The sequence below is a fragment of the Centroberyx affinis genome, unplaced genomic scaffold (assembly GCF_046629955.1).
Source record: "Centroberyx affinis isolate AG114_WGS23_722 - 3 ecotype Tasmania unplaced genomic scaffold, CSIRO-AGI_Caff_v1 ptg000579l_1, whole genome shotgun sequence".
NCBI lineage: Eukaryota > Metazoa > Chordata > Actinopteri > Beryciformes > Berycidae > Centroberyx > Centroberyx affinis.
The window spans coordinates 26,928-47,597 of NW_027279219.1; the positions used below are offsets into that span (position 1 = coordinate 26,928).

General features: G+C 41.8%; 1 protein-coding gene across 1 annotated transcript in view; it reads right to left on the reverse strand.

Annotated features, from left to right (window-relative positions):
• Nucleotides 1–20,670, reverse strand: part of LOC139643205 (zinc finger matrin-type protein 4-like) — a gene marked incomplete at its 3' end in the record, with an annotated part of 88,859 nt that overhangs the window by 14,581 nt on the left and 53,608 nt on the right. The window contains exons 4-5 of the mRNA XM_071518389.1: nt 17,656–17,812; nt 690–911 (exon numbers count right to left, since the gene is read on the reverse strand). Coding sequence (XP_071374490.1) covers nt 690–911; nt 17,656–17,812 — 379 coding nt within the window. The remainder of the gene's footprint in view (nt 1–689; nt 912–17,655; nt 17,813–20,670) is intronic.

The window sequence follows — 20,670 nt, forward strand, 5'->3', positions numbered from 1 at the left end:
TGACTGGGCATTTGCCTTATGTCCACTCTCAACATGGTCCGACCCTTGCGCTGCTGTCTCTCGGAGACCAACTGAAGAAAATTTCGCTTTACCACCCAGATTACAAGATTCGGTTTACTCAAACATTCCTGTGAAAAGAGCCAACTGGCAAAAAGCGAACTGTGGGAAAATACTCCTATACAGTCTTTAAATGGCACACTCACTCTCTATTATTTCATAACTATTCACTTCTCACAGATAATAAACCTTTCTCATTGCCAGAGTGGATGAGTAAGGGAATTCATATTTTATCAGATATTTACGGGGACAATGGCTTATGAGCGTTCAATGATTTACGTATTGAATATGATCTTCCAGGAACTTCATTTTTCTTCTTCTTCTCACACGAGCCTGTGGAGTCCCCTGGGGTTCAGCACTTCCCACTCATAAATTGCACACAATGTTAATGATTGGTCACATTGGTCAGATATGGTGAGGTTCCATAACCACTGGATGGTTATGGAGACAAAAATTTGCATTCTGTAATGGATGTGATTTAAAATGTAGTGATGTACAATACTTCTGACTTCAGAAACGCCTCAAAAAGGTACAAGTGCACAAAAAAGCTACTAACTTACAATAACAAGAGGAATTGTAATTCATACCATAGGTCAGTACCACTATCAGTGATGCATTGCTCCTCTCCATACCTTTCATCTCGCCCATGTCCAGGGTCTTGCCCAGCTGCTCCAGCAGGTCCGCCCTGGCGGCGTTCTTCTTGTGCTTTTTGCCATCATAGTGTTGCTGAGCCATGCCGGGGTTGTTGAACCAGGCGTTGCATAGCTGGCAGTAGCGGTCCGAGTCCCGGCGCTGTCGCGGAGAGGTCATGGGGGTCGTTTCTGGGGAGCTCTTCACGGGACTGGGAGGCACCTCTGAAGGGGAAAAAAAAATCACAAACTGAGGCCATGCAGAATATAAACATAAAATAGCTTTGTACAGCTTAAAGGAATAGTTCACCCAAAAATGAAAATTCTGTCATCATCTCCTCACCCTCATGCCAAATGAAACACAGGTGAAATTTGTTAGTCCATATAACACACAGGGAGGCTGCAGCACAACTTGGTAGCAGCCTTCTCCAAAACAACTGAAGTCAATGGGGACCTGTTCTTTAGAGTTCCAAAACAAAAACAGCCAAACAATCACACTGTGAATAGAAAGACCTATACACCATTATTTGTTGCAAATCAAGCAGCTGTAGTTAAGATTTGCACTAAATGATGGTGTAAATATACTGTAGGTCTTTTTGGAACTCTGAAGAACTGGTCCCCACTGACTTCAGTTGTTTTGGAGAAGGCTGCTATGGAGTTGTGCTGGCAACCTCCCTGTGTGTTATATGGACAAACTTCACCTGTGTTTCAACTAGGCATGAGGGTGAGTAGACGATGACAGAATTTTCATTTTTGGGTGAACTATTCCTTTAAAACTTTTAGATATGTATTTAAGTCGAGGCGAAAAGAGAAGAAACTAACGCAGCAACATTTTTGACTTTTTTTCTTCATCAAATACATAGTCAAACATACAACCAGAACGCAGACTACTAAGGGCATGTCAACAAAGCCCTGGAAAATATAACTCAGCTTGTTGAAGCGGGGGGGGGGGGGGGGTTTGTAGCCGGGAGACAGAGAACAATGCGAGGGCTTTAATGAGCGGCGATCAGCGGCGATGTAACAGCGCGACCGCGGCCACGCCAGCGCAGCCCTCTGAATAACAAGCTGTTATCTCCATTAAACGCCTGAGGAGGAGAACCTAAATTGTATTTGGCAAACGGAATAAAGAGCCTGCTCTTCTCGCGGCTGCCCACTTGTGCCTCTTCATGCATGGATACCGCCATTAACCCCCCCCCGACCGAGCGCTACCCCCCCTACACAAAACCGCACCATCGAGTTAATCAGTTTTAACACTCGAGCGCTCGGGCCCGCCCCTAAATCAACATTTACCGAGGTGCCATCATGTGCCACTGAGCCAGTCAACATCAACATCGCAGTGGCAACTCCAGCGAATAACATAGAATCTTAACTGTCAGCATTCTGTTCTTCAACCTCTGTTCTAAACTATAATTGCAGTCTTGCAGGACTTGGTGTAGACTGGTACAGCAGAGTTGATATTTACATTACATTTTACATTAAGCACTTAGCTGATGCTCTTATCCAGAGTGACTTACGATGACTGACTTCCACTGCCCCACATATGCAAATGACCAAGTCCCCAAATGACCTGCTCTGCATGCTTTCCCAGACAGTAAGGAAACTACAGCTTTAAATCCGGAGTGGACCAAATACTTTATTAATAGTCCGTCCCTTCTGTTTTGGCACTTCTGGCATATATGGCGCATAACTTGATAACAAAGCCCTTGGTTTAGACAGCAACACATTCAGGCAATACGTGCCGGAGCAGAGAGAGCGATGGCAGAATGTCAAATGGAGAATTTAGAGGCTGTAGGAAACTCAAAGAGTGTGAAATATATTTTTGTTTGTGGGGAATGACAGTGGAGCCAGAGAACAATGGAGAAAGGGGAATTATTAATTCCAAAAGAAAGATGTAACTTCACACTTTGCATTCTTCTGTTTACTCAACTATACATTGATTCCGACTATTATCATTGTTGTTGTTGTTGTTAGTAGTAGTACTTGTAGTAGTAGTACTTGTAGTAGTAGTAATAGTGGTAGTAGTAGTAGTAGTAGTAGTAGCAGTAGCATTAGTAGAGGTAGTAGTAGAAGTCGTAGTAGTCTCCTTTAGACCAGTGGTTCTCAACATGGGGTCCGGGGACCACCAGGGGTCCTTGAGGGGGTTCCAGGGGGTCCCCAGCAAATTGATGAATTGTTAAACTTCACCATTATTTCTTTTACAAGAAGTTAACACAATTAGAGAATGTAGAGGAATGACTATTTTGATCATAGTTTCACTGTTATCTCTCTACCTACAATACAGATAGTCATGGAATTCTGGACAAAATCATATCTGACAATAAAAATATTCTCAGATTTGGGTCCGAGAGACAAAATCTCATCAAATGGGGGTCCGTGGCCCTAATGTGGAGTAAAATTAGAGGTCCTTGATATGAGAGTTGAGAATCACTGCTTTAGACCTTAAAATGAAACATATTACATACAAATGCCCTATTACAAAATGTTACAAATGTCCTGACAGTACAAGCATTTGCCATTATTATCTTTATGGTGACATATGAGCATCGACCTCATCTAGTGTACAATAATACGTCTAATTTACAGACAGCTGAAGCATCCGCATCCCAAATTTGATCAAAAAAATTCACCCCGTCACCCCGCCAGCGAGTCCCCCGTGGGCCGCGCTGGTATTCACAGCCTCCTCTGAAATCTGCCCGGGCCGACCATACCCAACAATTATTCAGAAAGGCCACCTCCATGACACCGATAATTGCGACTGTGACATTTACAGTGCCCATCCAGAGCCCGAGCCTGCTTCTCAAAACCCCATTATTGTCGTTAAAAACCATTCTGGGTCAATCGAAAGTTCAACCGCCACGCGGGAAAAAACAGAGACAAATGGCCAGTGGGTAGCACTGTCATTTCATCATTATAACCCTGCTGCAACCAGCTTGATTAAAAATTCAAAAGATCAAGAGCTGAAAGAGTGGTATTTTGGGCAGATGCCATTTTCAGTCAACAAAATAGCTATAAAAAACAGAAAAAGTGTTATACATGCCAGGGAAAACAGGACTGGTGACCGCTGGCACCTGTGAAGAGCGTGTGTGTATGTGTGAGGGGGGGGGGCTATACATAGAGGTCCCATCACATCCCTGCAAGCATTTGACAGATGGCGGCATGCAGGGGGTGGCCAAGTTCAACGTCAACCCAACCAAGCGCAAAGTTTTATATTAAAAACAGCTTTGAGAACTGTTTTTGAACTGATATCAGAAAGACTTTCAGGTCCCCGCTTTCACAAAAACCGTGTCCCAGTGTTTTACCACACTGAAATATTACTCTATCGCCCGGGCGGCTCTCGGGTTTAGGTTAGCCATCTATCAAAAAGGAGAGAAAGGTTGTAGATTTCGTGGCAAACCGTTTTCTTCATTACACCGGAATGACGGCGGGGCAGTATTACGAGACAAACCTAAAACCGTTAATCATCATCAGTGCAACCTCTCTCTCCCTCTCTCCCTCTCTCTCTCCAGACCGTTCTCCCAGTTTTACCTAAAGTCTTTCCGCTCCCAAAAAAAAAAAAAAAAAAGTGCTAAACTCCTCACTCATAACGGCCTGCGTTATTGGTGGGGGGGGGGATAACTGCAGCCTCGCCCCCCCCCCCCCCCCCGGGTCTCATAGATAACCCAGCGGGCGCGTTAAAAAAGGAACGGAGCCCTCTCCTCCCATTTAGCGCATCATTAGAGCCACATACTGTTTCCCGACACCCCTCTGTGCTTTGATGGAGAGTTCGGCTCGGTGCAGGAGGCGGGGCCCGCTTTGGAAAAAAATCGGCGAAAAAGTCCCATCGCTCCCTTAGGAAACCGAAATCTCACGAGCTTTTTGGACGAGGGCAGTAGCGGAGCAGATTGGCACTGAGAACACGAAGACACCCAAAAAAAAAACCCCCCAAAAAAAACCACATACACCGAGAGGATTGCGGCTTATTTCTGAAGCGTTACAATTTCTTTGACGTTTTCTGTCTGAGAAGAACATTTTTTTTGGGGGGGGGGGGGGGGGGGGAGAATCATCAGCACACGAGGGTATGAATCACCCGAGCCTGATGGTCCTGATTTATCATCATCAAGTCAAGGAGACGGCACACATGCCAGATTTCATGATGGCAGCCTTGTAGTCGGTTAGTCAGCGGACACACAGCAGTGCAGCAGTCTATCGGCCCGATAAGCTCGCTGCCGTCTGACGAGATGTGGGGGTGAAGCGGTTCTGCTTGTTGGTTCGGATTAGAAGAAGTAGGCTAGAGTGCGGCAGTCCAACGCACGGACTTAACCGTACAGCATGTTTGCACATCTTGAATTTCAGTCGGGGTGCTATATAACATGGGTGTTGTAGGATTTGGAATGTTGAGTGTTCAGAACATATATGGGTTTTTGAAGGCTGATACCACCTGTCTTTAGATTTGACCAGTTTCATACCAAAAAAAAAATCCCAAATATTCAGTGTTTCCCCCCAGAACTTAACTGGAAAAGCCTCTGAAACAGCATTTAAACCATCATGGGACGCTAGAACTCTCCATTGAAAGCCAGACTAATGGAATTATTTTAGGTAGGTGTAGGAAATAAAATATGACATTGTGTGTTTGTCCTATATATCTTACAGTGGAGTATTCAGTAAAGGATCTTTGTGTGATCATGTCTTGAACACATGAAGTCATGCAGCTGTCATGAGTGCATGTATGACTTCCACATGATATTAGAAGTTTAGCCCTCAGACTAGTGTTCATTGTTAGTGACAATCATGTAAGAATAGACTTTATGTTAGTGTGTATTGTAGAACTGGTTTAGACTAGTTTGAAGCGTGCATATTACATTAGCCATATATTGATTTCTTAGAAAAGGATGAACAAAGCAACTATACATACTGAAGTGTATAAAGAAACTGACATTTCTACCCTTTGTCAGAGAATATCCTGCAGCCTACTGAAGTGTATGAGCTTAAGGTTTTCTCTCTAGACATGTCTGCATAAAGAATCCATGGAAGACTCTTGAACATTTGCTCATTCATTTTGACCCACAAGGGTGAGACTCATTTTTCCCCTACATGGGTTAGCAGCTCCTTAAGGCAGGGTGAGGCAGGTTTCACTGCAGACTCTTGAGTAAAATCATATATCTTCATTTCCATCATATCAGCAGTGAAGAACACTGACAGGCTGGTTTTTATTACAAGGCCAATATCGGCCCAATATAGTATAAGAAAACTAATATATCAGTCTGGACTGTAAATCCTATTGTCCCATTGTTTTATATGCGAGATCCTGTTGTCACTGTACCAAACGTGCTAATATGTACTGTGAAACCCTGTAAGTTGCCAATATGTTTCTCTATCAGTGTCATCCAGACAAATCCTTTATTGAACATGGGAATTAAAGTGATGATTCTGAAGCTGATAGTGGGCTTCACCGTCCTCCAGAACTGACATTTTATATGGAAATAATAAGCCAATGTTCACAGCATTTGTGTCACCCGGGAGATGCAAACCAAAGTTGTCAGAGGGAAACTTAACATTTTCAAAAAGGCGAATTTACAAGACTTGAGGAAAACATAAACAACCGTGTTTTCATACTGAATTTATAGAATGGCTTTTAAGATCACATAAACCCTCTGGCAAAAAGAAGAGACCCACCGACATCGGAGTGGTGAGGCAGCACTGCAGCAAACGCAGGGCTGTTGCATCAGAAACCAGGTTGAAAGGAACAACACAGTCTTTCAGATCGCTCTGCTGCTCGCTCTTTATCCTACAGTACACTGTGTTTTCTTCTATTCTAATGTTCTCCATATTCTGCTCCAGGAGGCCTTTCTCTTGTTAAAAAAAAAAAAAAAAAAAAAAAAAAGAACTTGCTCTCCATTGACCTGCCTGGTTAAATAAGGTAAAAACACATCTTTTAAAAAAAAAAAAAACATGAGTCTGTAAAAGGGCCCCGGATTCCTTTCATCCACACAATGGCTATGCAAAACTATAGCGGCTCCGTATGCTAAAATTGAACTAGGACATTTCTTCGCCTGCACTCGTTCACAGCATTGTGTTTAAAAGCCGCACCCCCCCCCCCTTTGCGTGGCATTGGTATGCAGACGGAGTAGCGGTACGGCGCGGGACTATTTAGCGTGAACGGAGTTACAAATCGGAGGAGATTCGGCATCTTGCGAGGAGACGGGATCAAAGTTGCTCTGAATCCACGCGCGTTATCTCTTCCTACAATGCCTTTCTATCCCCCCCACTCCCCCCACTGCCTAACAAACCCCCTGCCTGTACGACTCCGGAAACGAAATATTCTCCCTCCTCCATATTTTCACCGTCGTCTCGGAGGAGCCGGATCACTGCAAGCTGTGCCGGGGCCGCGGCGAGCGAGCGAAACAAACAAAACATCTCCATCCCCGAGATTTATTACCATCTGCGAGGGGGTGACGTCCCGACAATGCTGACAATCCTGGCACCGGCAGACCGCGTGTCCTTTACACATGGGCCAAGTCAGGCTGGGAGAAAGTCAAGGATTTCTACAGTGGGAGACTTTAAAGTGTTGTATTTGCAGTGTGTGAGGGGGGTTTCAAGGTCCGCTTCAGTCCAAAAACAAGCAAATACATGTCTTGTGTCAGTCCAGAAAGCTTAAATGTAATCGTTGAATCTACTCACTGATTCCACTTTGGGTCTAAAAGTCAATTACTTACCTCATTGTCTCCTATACTTTCCCTCACTGACAAAACCTTATTATAGAAAGCATCAACAGTCACCCTACAGTAGCAAGCGGTCTCATAGTCAGCATTATTAGTGAGGAACATCCAAGAGATAATGAGGTAAATATTGGACATTTGGACTCAGAGTGCGGTCGTTTGGCTACTAAACACTTGGTTTATGCTGCACAAGCTGTTTGGAGAAATTGAATGGACGTTTTATGCAGTTTTTGGGGCTGTAAAAAGACGATGGCCCCATTAGCGGTCGCACTTTATTTGGATAGTCCAATGTTGATACTCAGTTTCCTATCAAGTGGCTATAATGTGTCACTAAAGAGTCTACTGAGGCTCAAGTGATGCTCATAATTATGTGAAAAGTAGTCTATTGAGTGTTAATGTGAGGGTTGGGGTTAATGTTAGTAATGGGGGTCAGGTAAGGGTTACATAGTCTGTAGAGATGCAGCAAATAGGCAAGTGACGCTTTATTGAACATCTACTTTTTGCCACCTGATAGTTAGCTCAGTATCAACATTAGACTGTCCAAATAAAGTGTTACCCTCGCTAACTCGCTGTGTGTTTGGTGATCCAGCTTCAGTGGAGTTCTGGGATGAACTGTTTCAATGATTTGGTTCAAGAAGCACCTGAAAGAAGTGTTTTCTTAAAATGAGTCAAACAGTGGTATAAAAGTCACCATTGGCTGATATAACAGTGGAGGTGTAGAGGCAATAGACCTGCATGCAATAGTAAAATGGACCAGCAAACTGTCCTCTAGTGAGGCTCTCAAAAAATCTCTCCTATTGCTTTTCCTAACACTCAATACTCTAAGGGCACTAAGGTCCTGAACTTTTCACTGAGTTTTAGTTTTTTGCAGTTTTTGGTGACTTTGGAATTAAAGCTTATTCTGCTTCTGCACTCGTTGCAAGTCGCTCTAAATACGAACGTCAGCTACATGCATAAAATGTAAATATAAAAAAAACGCAAAAGTATTGAATCCTGAGTCAGCCTATGTGACAGTTTGAAAAATAGTATGGAAATATAAAAGGGGCAGTAAAATACCCCTATGATGGGGCCCTTTAAACGTTACAGTTAAGATTCATATGCTTTAACTGCTAGAAGTCTGAAGCTAGAGAATCAAGGCCATGCTATGATGTGAACATTTTAGCATCTAAACTACAGAATGCAGATTCTCCAAATGACTTCTCAGTGAACTGGCATCAATGCAGGGGGAAAATACATCCTGCGTTAAGCTGCAGATGTAACGGGAAGTGACATCCGTGGCAGCTATTGTAGTCACGGCCCAGACAGCTGGAACCCGGCCAGGAGGTGCCAACATGAACCGGCGACCGCGCTCAGAGAAACCCGATTAGTGGGGGAACAGTAAAATACATGTGGCTGCGATTATATATATAAAAACACTAATTTCAAATTAACATTCAGCCAGCCTGCCTGCCTGAGATGCAGGGGAGGGAAGTGAATTAACTAAGGACTGCTTACCACACCGGCGGTTAACATGCAGCTCAGAATGCATGTGGGTGAGCACGTGCTATATGGGTCACTGAGGATGTGCATATTAACACAGCTGTGTGCGGGAAGCGCCCCACTAAAAGGGCAAAGGAGATTATGTATTAGCTTGTAGAGGCGGTGTGTAATAGCTGAAGATGCAGCCGGTGGGAGAAAACATGATACATTTATTTCTACTGTCAGATGAAATTCTTGCATCTTCAAAAAGTAAGTACGTTTATCATGGGTTTTGATTAGGTTTTATGGACCCATTAGTCCTGAAACCTGCATTACTTACAGTATAAAGCACCATGTAAGCCTTCTGTTTGGATGAAAACATGAAAACCACCAAAGTCAGATTTATGAGACTCTCCCACCACAGCAGTGATACCTGCTCATCAGAGTGTGTGTCGAATTGAAGTCAACAGCACCATGTATGGGGTGGACGCCCGTGTGTTAGGGGTGACCGGGTAAAAAAAAATACAATGCTCTGTGTTTCTGCAATACCGGCCGACAGCGGGCTGGAACAACAGAGGGTCCCGAGAGGCAGGTGGATCAGCGGAGGCACACCGCCGCTCCGCTGCCGTTACTTATGTAGAAATCAATAGTCTGGGCCTCCTGCTGCCCTGGATTTATCTTCCTGACATTTTCTATTTGTGGCAGATCTGGGGAGCCGTACAATAGAGGTGCTTGAAATGATCACTTCGGAAGATAAAGCGGGGTTCAATCCAAAGCGACCCGTTCTGTTTTTCTTTCATTACAACAGTGATGCGGGGAGGGTGGAGCGTTTAACGAGACAAGAACAACAGCCTCAACCCAGTCTTGTCCTTTAATGCATCTTATGTCGTTATAAGTGCATCTATACTGTATGCATACACATGAGATGGTGTGTGACAATATTGGCCTTTTATTATAATCCGGATATTACGTTTGATTGATTACATATTTCTTGTATTATTGTCCAAAATTGCACTGGTTGTCTATGGGAATCCCTTCAACTAAACTGTTTCTAATGAAACATTTGGATTGGATTCCACACATGCATGAATATTTCTTTTATTACTATTATTATTTTATTATTATTCTTGGTTTCAATGGAGAGTTTTAGTGTCCCATGATGGTCTAAAAGCTGTTTCAGAGGCTTTTCCACCCTAACAAGAATACAATTCTGGGGGAAACACTGAATAGTTAGACGAATAGACGAAAATTGTCAAATTTAAAGATGTTGAATATCGGCGCAAAATATTGGCTACAATATCTGCCTTCAAAAACCCACATCAGTAACTGTAGGTAGCAAGGATAACTTTTTTTATCAGAGGAGTAAGTTTAACCAAGTTCTACAACTTTGCCAACTCTGATGCATATGCAAATGTGTGTGTGTGTGTGTGTGTGTGTGTGTGTGTGTGTAATGTGTCTCTCAGGTGGGGGGGAGGTTCTGCAGGGTCCCTGTAGTTTGCTGGGTGTCAATGCGATTGATAGCTTTGTCATCGCCTCCTTTGGCTGGGACCGGTGCTGCCTCTGTTCTGGACCATTGGCCACAGATGGCATGCTTAATGGCTGTATCTGTCAGTGACATGTGGCAGAGAGAACTAGCAAAAGGCTTTGTGTGAGCACTATATCACCAGCAAACAACCAAAGTTGAGAGCAAAATAAAATCAGAGGCGTCAATTAAATTAAAGCTATGGCAGCGTTCCTGCATCTCATATCATTCACCACTGACACTTAGAATTTCTGGGAACAAAGTGGAGCAATGCTGATGACTGACAAGAGGAAGAGATTTTATTATTTGGTCAATGAGATCAATTTTCTCCAAACTATCAGCTTAGCGGGAACATTGGTCCTGAATGCTTCCAAATATGTTTCTGCTTGATCTTTGCTCTCTATTAATCATGATAAAAACTAAAAGATCAAATCTAGACTCACCCATGCGTACATGTTCTAAACACATTTTAACAGAGGAACTGGTTGTTACATATTGTATATATAGTATGAATTGGTTAATAAATGAACTGTGTAAAGACCATTGTTTGTAAATTGTATTGTAAAGTGTAGAAATTCATTCCAAAATGGCAAAAACTGAAACCGACTTTGACAAAAACGATTGCTGGTGTTTTAGAGAATGTGATCATCTGTGATTTTTAAACATTACACAGTGAACATCAGGTTGACATTTTTTCCCCAAAGGAAACAATTGATTTTCTGTTGCTACAGCACAAGCTGGGCGGAGGATTTCCCTAACACCACGATGATGTATGTGTGTGTGTGTGTGTGTGTGTGTGTGTGTGCCAGAGCCTCCACTCTGCCTCCCACCAAATCCTTCCAGTCCAAAACAAGCCATATGAATACATACTGCATGCCTATACCTTATGCTGTCTTTAAAGGTGCAATAAGTAAGATTTTTTATTGTTTGTGTCTATTACAGGCCACCGTAATGAAAGGGGATGGGAGAGGCGGGTGGGTGCTGTACTAGAGACTTGTGCAGGAGATAAGTTTATCTATCAATGTAGTTGTAAGTCCTGCTGGTCACCAATAGAAGTCAATATCTCTGTAAAATGTGAATACACACTTATTACAAGGAATGCAGCCTTCCCTCCTCGGCTCTTATCTCTTTACTTGCCTGTCATGTATGATCATTGCAGGGACAACAGGAATATTTGTTCCAACCACCACCACTGTGGATCTGACCCCTGCTCTCCTTTGTATTGGCTGTTTACAGTGTCGGTGATAAAGCAATTTAAGCTTCTTCCACTGCTGCACTCAGCCAGTGAAATGGCAGCAATATGGCGTATCATTTCTTTATTGATTTGCTTTCAGACCGGGTCAGGCGAGGGCAAACAATATGTACCAATATAGTGTTTGTGCTACTGCTCTTTCAATGTTTTTTTTTTTTTGGGGGGGGGTGAAGTAGTGCTGAAATATTTAAGGCTGGCAGGGGGGGCCTGGTGGTTAGAGGCAGGTATCTCCAAACAAGAAAAAAGAGACCCCAAGATGCATTGCTGCACCCAGCCTGCATACTGCATACCCTGCTTCTGCTTTTGTTTTTAGATTTGCCATACACTACATCAGTGATTCTCAACCTTTTTCATATCAAGGACCCCTAATTTAGTCCACATTAGAGCCACAGCGGGACCCCCATTTGATGAGATTTTGTCTCTCGGACCCAAATCAGAGAATATTTTTATTAGAATTCCATGACTATCTGTATTGTAGGTAGAGAGATAACCATAGAGATATAACAGTGAAGCTATGATCAAAATAGTCATTCTTCTACATTCTATAACTGTCTTAATTTCTTGTAAATTAAACATTGGTGAAGTTTAACTGTTCATAACGTTGCTGGGGACCCCCTGGAACCCCCTCAAGGACTCCTGGTGGTCCCCAAACCCCACGTTGGGAACCCCTGCACGACATGAACATTTTACACAGTAGGTACACTTCACCCAAACACAAAGTGGTGCTTCGTATGCGTTGCTTCTTCTCCACTTTCCCTCTCCATCTCTTTACATTGTATGAATATTGCGGCTGTACTGCAGATCACTTCCATATCTGATGACTTATATGAAGATCCAATAGCAACGTGCAAAGAATTCCATTTTTATGCGACCATAAGAAGTCATTTAATGCATGCTTACATAACTGAATGATAGAAAGTCACATTGAACTGTAATTGCATTGTAACCATAGCCAAAATTAATTTATTCTGCATGTGGTCTAACACATATCCCAAAATTGTATTGCAAAACTCATTCAGTTTACTGGCTGTTAATGCATTGGAATTCGTCCTCTGAATGCTGTCATCCAGAGGAAATTTATTCCATTCACTCCTTCATTCATTGATTCGTTTTCTTCACCCGCTTATATCTATTCAGGGTCATGGGGGGGCTGGAGCATCTCCCAGCATGCATTGGGCAGAAGGGAGGGAAACAACGTTGAATACATCTCAGTGGAATAATGAAGACTAAAAAAAAAAACAGCTCAGGCAAAAGCCTCACAGTGGGACACTGCTGTGAAAATGTAATTTTTATTAGTGAGGTTTTTTTTTTTTTTTTTAAATCAAATCAATAACAACCAAATATCTATGGAACTAAAAGCCAGCAAACACTTTATTCTAAGGAACACATATTCATCATCAATTGGCTGCTTATTAACATGCATATTAGTAGCGTATTGGTTCCTTATTAGTCATTACAAACCACTTATTAGCACCTTATTCTGCACTATCATATTCTACATTGATTGATTGATTCATTGATTGATGTGTTTATTTGAGTGTCCTGCACCATTTATGGTGCCCAGCCCATATGGGCTTACAAAACACTAGACAGCAACAACAGCCAGGATGGCCACATGACAAATCATAATAATAATCATTTCAAAAACATTAAATTTCCATGACAGAAATGTCCTATGTTGGATACAGTGTTCTCTGTCTTAGTTGCCATGCATTTTATATAAATCTTGCTACAAAAATCTCCTCATTAAAGAGCCAACTCAGCATATCACCTTCAGACAAGCAAAACAAATCAGGGTTCTTCAACTGAATTTTTTCAAATAGATGATTCTTCAAATCACTGTACACGAGCACGGGCAATGAAACACAAAATGAAATTCATCCTCAGCAACAGATCACAGATCACAAAGAACACATAAACGCAGCTCTTCAGGAATACCTTTATATCTGCCTACCTCAACTGACAGTGGTAAGGTAGCAGTTCTTAACTGAGCACATAAGGACTTCTGCCCTCTCTTTCAATTAAATGTTATATAAGGTTCTGTGAAGTAATCTTCTTTAATTTGAACGTAGTTTCTGAGCTTTGGCTTCTTCCAAATCTCCTCCTTCCACTGTTCCTGAAGATTATATGTAAATCAGAAAGAGAAAATATTGCAGAAACTTCTCTTGACCAAGGATAACTGTGTGCTCTGTCCCAATTAAAGATCTTTTTGGTCAGCCTTTCCTCTGGCAGCTGGACAAGGCGGTTCCACAGCCAAACTATTTCACATCTCTGCTTTACAAGACATGACTCCCATCCCATGTCCCCTTCAATACCCCCCTCTGCAGAATATTCATGCACCCCAAGAAAGCACCTCATGGCTCAACCCCACACTCCTGCAGCATAAAATAAAACTGAGCCAACCATTGAATCACAAAGTTTTGAAAATGTTGAAAAACCAAGGTCAGAACACAGTTTAATTTTATTCATAACAGACCCTAACGCTCTTCCTGCTGACCCTGCCAATGCTTTTCTTCCTTCTGAAAAGCTCATGTTTTCAAGACTTTTTTTTCCAAGACAAAACCAAGATATTTATAAGAAGTGGTGTGCTTTAAGTATAGCCCATTAACTATGGATGTCCAGTCAGTAATGAAGTTGTTGCTCATGAATTAGTGTTATCAGATCTCCCTTATAGAATCAATTACAAGGCTGAAACAAAATAGACCTCACATATTTTGGGTGGAATGCTGCTTTAACACACACAAAAGAGGCAAAATAATTGTACAACTTATTTTGAGAAAAAAAACAAACTGCATGAGCTGCAGTGGCTGTTGCAGTACTAATGCAGGGTAGATTTAATATGGAGGAAGAGTGGGAGGCTTCAATTAATGATACCACTGTAAAAAAAAATAAAAATGCACTATCTTGTCAGTCGGCTTAAAACTTCACACCAAAGTCAAAGAAAAAGTTGGGATATTTGAAACCAGAAAGTACAACACAAAGCCGTGGCGCGCATATCAACCAGCCACGGTAAACAAACAAATCTCAAGGTTTTCCCCTCTTCTCGTCCAACCATGCTCACCGTGCTCAGGTGCTGGACCCGAGAGCAATCTGAGAATATAATGTTTGCTATGCCTCTCGTTCACTGTTTCCCCCGGTGACCGTCTCTCATTATTCTCACAACTGCCAATTTGTAAGCAGATTCAAGGTGAGCAGCTGCCGGCGGATTACAACTGCAGCCAGACTTCCATCACCCCCAGGTATACAGCTGTTGGTGATTAAATCTAAATAAATTACAAAAAAACAGAAAACACACCCCCAGACTGGAGGAGAGCCAGCCAACCATACCAGCTTTACCGCATTTCGCTACTGTCTATCGCTGATTGATATAAACAATAATGATTCAATTCTCCATTCCGTCACATTGATCCTGACAATCGATTCTACTAATAAGCGGAATTGGAGTCGACTCCTGTTGTAATCTCGGCTCCAAACTCTGGAATCAAAGAAACTGTTTAATTTAAACAAATTTGTTATTAATTCATTCTGATTTAGACCTATCTATACTAATCTGTGTTTGATTGCCTCGGTCTGATCCATTTCACAACAAGTGGGAAGAGGGGAGGGAGAAATTCAAGGCTCATTGGTTGAGCGGCAACTGGCGTAAAACAACATTTTTTTGTGTTGATTTTCATTTGGAATTGGAATCGACTTAGAATTCCATCGATTTAGAATTCCATTACAAGGGGTTGGAATCGGAATCGACCCAAAAAAATTTGGAATCGTCCATCCCTATCTGCCACACAGGAAGTGATGCGTGTTACGTTTCCGGCAGCAGCAGCAACAATTTGTTTTGAATAAACAGAAGAAGAACTGGATAGTCAGCATGAGCAGTGATAGCCACCATGGCTGAACAGACAAAGAAAAGAGAAACTCAAACTGCATCAACAGAAAATCCAAGGAAAAGACGTGCTGTTTGATTGACAAGTGATCTCAGGTCAATGCTGCACTCGCTGGCTTTACTCAAGGGGGAAATTCTGTTTTTATTCTCATTTAATGTATATCAAATCAAAACCAACCAACCATCAAATCAAAATTTCAACCTCAAAATACATGCAAAGTCAAGTTTTTCACATAATTCCTGCCTCCTAATATTAAAAGCTCAGATAACACATTTCAGAGTGGAAAAAAACACTTGCTGTCCAGTAAACTGTAACAAAACCAGTGGGTGGGATGATGGTATTTAAACATGGGGTGCCATACTCAGGGGTAGAATGAGTACCAAAATATCCTACTCAGTGCAAAATATCTGAAATGAAATTTTAAATTACTGGTGTAAAAAGTTTACTTAAGTAAAATAAAAAGTATCTAATTTAAAATATACTGTATACCCAGCTAGCTAGCAAGGCTAGCGAACTAGCTAGACAACAACCAGGCTAACACAAACCAATAATACTGTAGCTGGATGGGTGACTTTTTGGCGAATGTCTACAAAGCTACTATCATGAATAATTTTGTGGTTTAATGTAACAGTTAGCTAACACAACATTTCCTCCATGTGCTTGTGTAGTTTTGATGCAGATGCAGTTAATGCCTGACCAGTTTCTGATGCGATGCTTAAAGAGAACCACCAAAAAAAAAAAAGGATGTGATTTAAATTGTAGCGAAGTAGCCTACATAACGAACAATAAGTAAATTATAAAAAAAAAAAAAGTCAAAACAGTACACGTATATAAAAAGCTACTCAATTCCAGCAACAGTAAGTGCAGTAAGATTAAACTGAATTTGTTACTTCCACCCTGGACCATACTGCAAATACTGATTTGGCCTTTCAGCTATTGCAGTATATTCTGCCCTTATAGCCCCTCTGTATGTGTGTGTGGTGCTCAGAGTAGCAACTCAAAACACATCTGGTGTGCATATACAATGGACACTAATATATGACAAACAAGGGAACATCACAGTTCGCAGTTTAACTCAGGAACAACATGTTTGCCAGGGAAAGAGACAGAGAGAGAGAGAGAGAAAGAGATGGAGAGGATAATATCAGTGTAGAAGTGAGTACACACACACCCACACAGAGCAGGTGTTTACTGTTTATGAAATGGATAGCTGCAGTCGTGAGTTCTGATTGGCTGAGTCACATTCGAAGCCGCTGTAAAATATCCAATGAACACATGCCTTGGAGAAAAAAAAGTTGATTTAAAAAAAAAAGTTTCTCAGTGAAACAGCTGATTTAAATATTAATGATAGAATTAACATAACACATAAAAACACACCTTGGACCGCATAAAAATTCATTTAAATAGTAATGATACATTATCATAATACATAAATTTGCACTTTGGACCACATAACAATTCATTTAAATATTAATAATATTATAATACAGACACACTTGGTCTGCATAAGAGTTAATTAAAATATGCACTAACCAAAATCACCACTCATATTGCTTATGTGCCACTTAGCAACCACTTTGTTTCTTTGTTCACTGTGCTGTTATTTTATCAACTAAAAATAAAAGATTTATTTGGCATTTGTCATTTGCCTTTTTTAATACAATGGTGTCTTAACTCCATTTTATGAAAGCAATAAGCCTCTTGATGCAGTGCTTTACAGTGATTTTAGATTAGCTAAGAGGTTTTACTCCACTTATTGTGTCAATGCTTCTTAGCTGTAAAAGCACAGCCTCTTGTTGCTTATTGCATAATTATTTTTCTTCTTTCTCTTTTTTAAAGAATAACTAAACCCCAAACCCAAATCTGTGTAAACCCTGACATCTAATGGTGAAAAGTACAGTACTGAATTAGCCATCTGCTATTGGCTGGTCTTTGGTGCCAGGTGATATCACCACTTATTGTACTCCCCTGGCACTAAAGACCAGCCAATAGCAGATGGCCAGTTCATGATGCCAGGCTTTACACAGATTTTGGTTTGGGGTTTCATTACTCTACTAATGTTGAATCCCCATTGTATTTGGACACTTTGCCGATATTGTTCCCTTTACCATTCATACCCACAATGCATACTGAACTGAAGTGAACTGAGCAGAGGCTGTACCTTTGGCTGTGATGGCAGGCTGCTCCCCCAGTAGCAGTTTTAGCCTCTTAGCGTGGATTTTACCCTGGTAGTGTGACTGTGCCACCACTGCTGAGGTGAAGGACATGTTACACAGCGTGCAGCACTTGTTCTTGTCCACGTCGCCCTCCTCGCTGCCCTGCAAAAGACCCATAGACACGTTTATATTTAAAATACACACCGTGAGCTTATCAGTGACACATCAAAGAATCCATCGTGGCATCCGTCTGTCTTTTGGGGCTTTAAAACATTAATCAAACGCGTCAAAAAGAGTGATGGAACAGAACACCATGTACTGTGTGAATGCAACACAGAAAAACTCGAAAGCGGGATGGCTGCCGTGCGACCCTGTGTGATCAGAACAAGTTCAACACAGGAAGTGATGCGTTTTACATTTCTGGTTTGTTTGGAATAAATAGAAGAAGACCTGGGTAGTTAGCATGAGCAGCGATAGCCACCACTGGTGAACAGACAAAGAAAAGAGAAACTCAAACTGCATCAACAGAAAATCCAAGGAAGAAGACGTTTGATTGACAGGTGATTTCTGGGAAAAGCAGTCCAGAAACACCACAGCAATGAGCGCTGAGCACCAAAGATCTCACCAAAATAATAAAGAACCTCACGCTTTACCACTTTAGTGAATGTAAACTGAATGTACAAATCATTAGGGACATCTTCCTAAGATTGAGTCGCAGCCCCTTTTGCAAAATCCACATCTCACTTGTCTCAAAGCTTAAAAATCTGCTTCTCTTGATCTGCATCGTTGTGATTGGTGTAGATCTAATAAGGGAAATCAATAAGGGATAATGGCTTTTACCTGGATTCCCCTCATCAGTGGACTTCATGAAAAGAGCAACTGCCCCTAATATTTTGTACATTCAGTATACACTCTATAACATCCACTGCCTGCAAATACTTCCAACCCTGGAGTTCAGAGAACCCACCGTATACTGTAGAGCTCCAGGGAGGCAGATGTACTGATTCAGATGCGCGGCTCTCCCGGTCGGCTAAATCGCTCAGTTCCTGGCGGGATGCAAATGGAGTCGACTCTGCGTTTTAAAGGGTGATAGCGGGGCCAATACGACTGATGGCGGACCGCTCCCTGAGCCTCCATCTGCGCAGGCTGCGGCGGAACCCATTACGCTCGGAGAACGCGGAGGGGGAGGGGAGCGACCCGCCACGCGTTGCGAGGCGGATGCTATCGCTTTCTGTTGGAAAGTGAGAGGGAGGAGAGGGGAGACGCCGGGCCCCGTCAGGTAGACAGGGTCACGGAAGGGCTGGTTTTCAGAGCGGAGGACGGGGGAGAGGCGAGTGAACTTTATGACCCGACTCTGGATGTCTGTTCTTCTGCCTGGTGAACTCGACCGTGTCCAGTAAGTGAACAGTGGGCATAAGCATGTAGAGGCGTGTGTGCTTTTATCCAGCGGTTTGTCTCGGCTTGAGACTGAGATAATTAGTACATTCACCTTCATGCTGTATTCCTTATAACATTAACAGTACCCACTTTCTATTAGGGTTCATAAGATATGGGTTTTTGAAGGCCGATATGGATTTTTTTGGACTCAAGCTGCCAATAGCCGATATTTTGTACTGTTATTCAGCATCTTTAAATTTGAACTTGTGGTGCCATGGATTCAGTGTTTCTGCCAGATTTGTATTCTTGGAAAGGTGGAAAAGTCTTTAAACTCTCCATAGAAACCCTGGATAATAATGAATATACTCAGGTATATTTGTGAGGAATCTAATCAAAAGGTTGAATCAGTATCGACTGAAGTTAATGGATTCCCACAGACAAGTGTAGTAAAGATCAATTATATCATACATACTGTATATAATCAAACAAACCGAGGGATGTAATGTAGCAGTTTTGCAATACAAATACAGTAAAACCTCTTTCACACACACCATGTTACCATGGGGATGAATGGAAAAAAAACATTGCTGGTGCAAGATGGTCTGCTGAAACTATGAAATTAAAAAGCCCAATCCGTTGCCCTGTGTAGCTTTGTTTATGCTTCAATTCATTGGATGAAAGCCACATTTTTCCAGTCTCAAATTGATTGAGTGCGGTGCGAGCACTGCCTGTGTGCGACATGAGTTTTAAATGCATTAATTTGTTTACTATGGCAATGTTTGCATACAGTGACCATGTGACCTTTCATCTAACTCCACATAGGCATTCAGCTTGATACAGGTCCAACATACACAGACAAGAGAGCTGCATAATTTCTCGCCATAATCACATGTAAAGCATAACCAGTTATGCTAGTTAGGTCATTAATTAAGCTAATTAATGCATTTATTTGCAAAAATGTCTATGTCAACACATGGGTGGTATTAACATGAACTCTGTATCTAAAAGCATTAAAGGACTATTCTGAGGGAGTTTGGCCCATTGGTCACCAACAACCACAAGTGGACAATATACAGTATACATTAGTGAAGATATACTATACAAAATATATGACTAACACAGTGAAAACTTGACTGTACGCCAGGTAAAAGAACCAATGTCTTATAATGTCACCCAAGTAATAGGCAGCCCTACTACTGTTATTAGAGGTGCCTCTCTCTAAACTAATGAAAGGTGTTAATCATAAAAACCATTACGAAACGTTCCACAGTAGACCACCATACAAACACAAATTATGCAAGTGTGTGTCAAGTGTATAAATCCAAAAAGCTTCCCCCTCTACGGGAACACTTCACATAATCATTGCTACAGTATTTTAATTGTGTTGTGCTTGGGTGAAGCGGACAGCCACGGGACGTTTATGGGTCATGATTTCTTACAGAGCTTCTGTGTTCAGAGAGGTGAAAGGTGAAAGGTCACATGATCTAACCTTTTACTTGTATTGTTGGGTACTTAATGGCATAGAAAACCCTGGTCATTTGCCTGATGAAGAGCAGTATCATCTGCATATAGGTGTTAATAAATTTACACACTTTGGGAGCAGATAACAGTGTGCCGACTGTCTTTCATTGTTCATGTTTTGG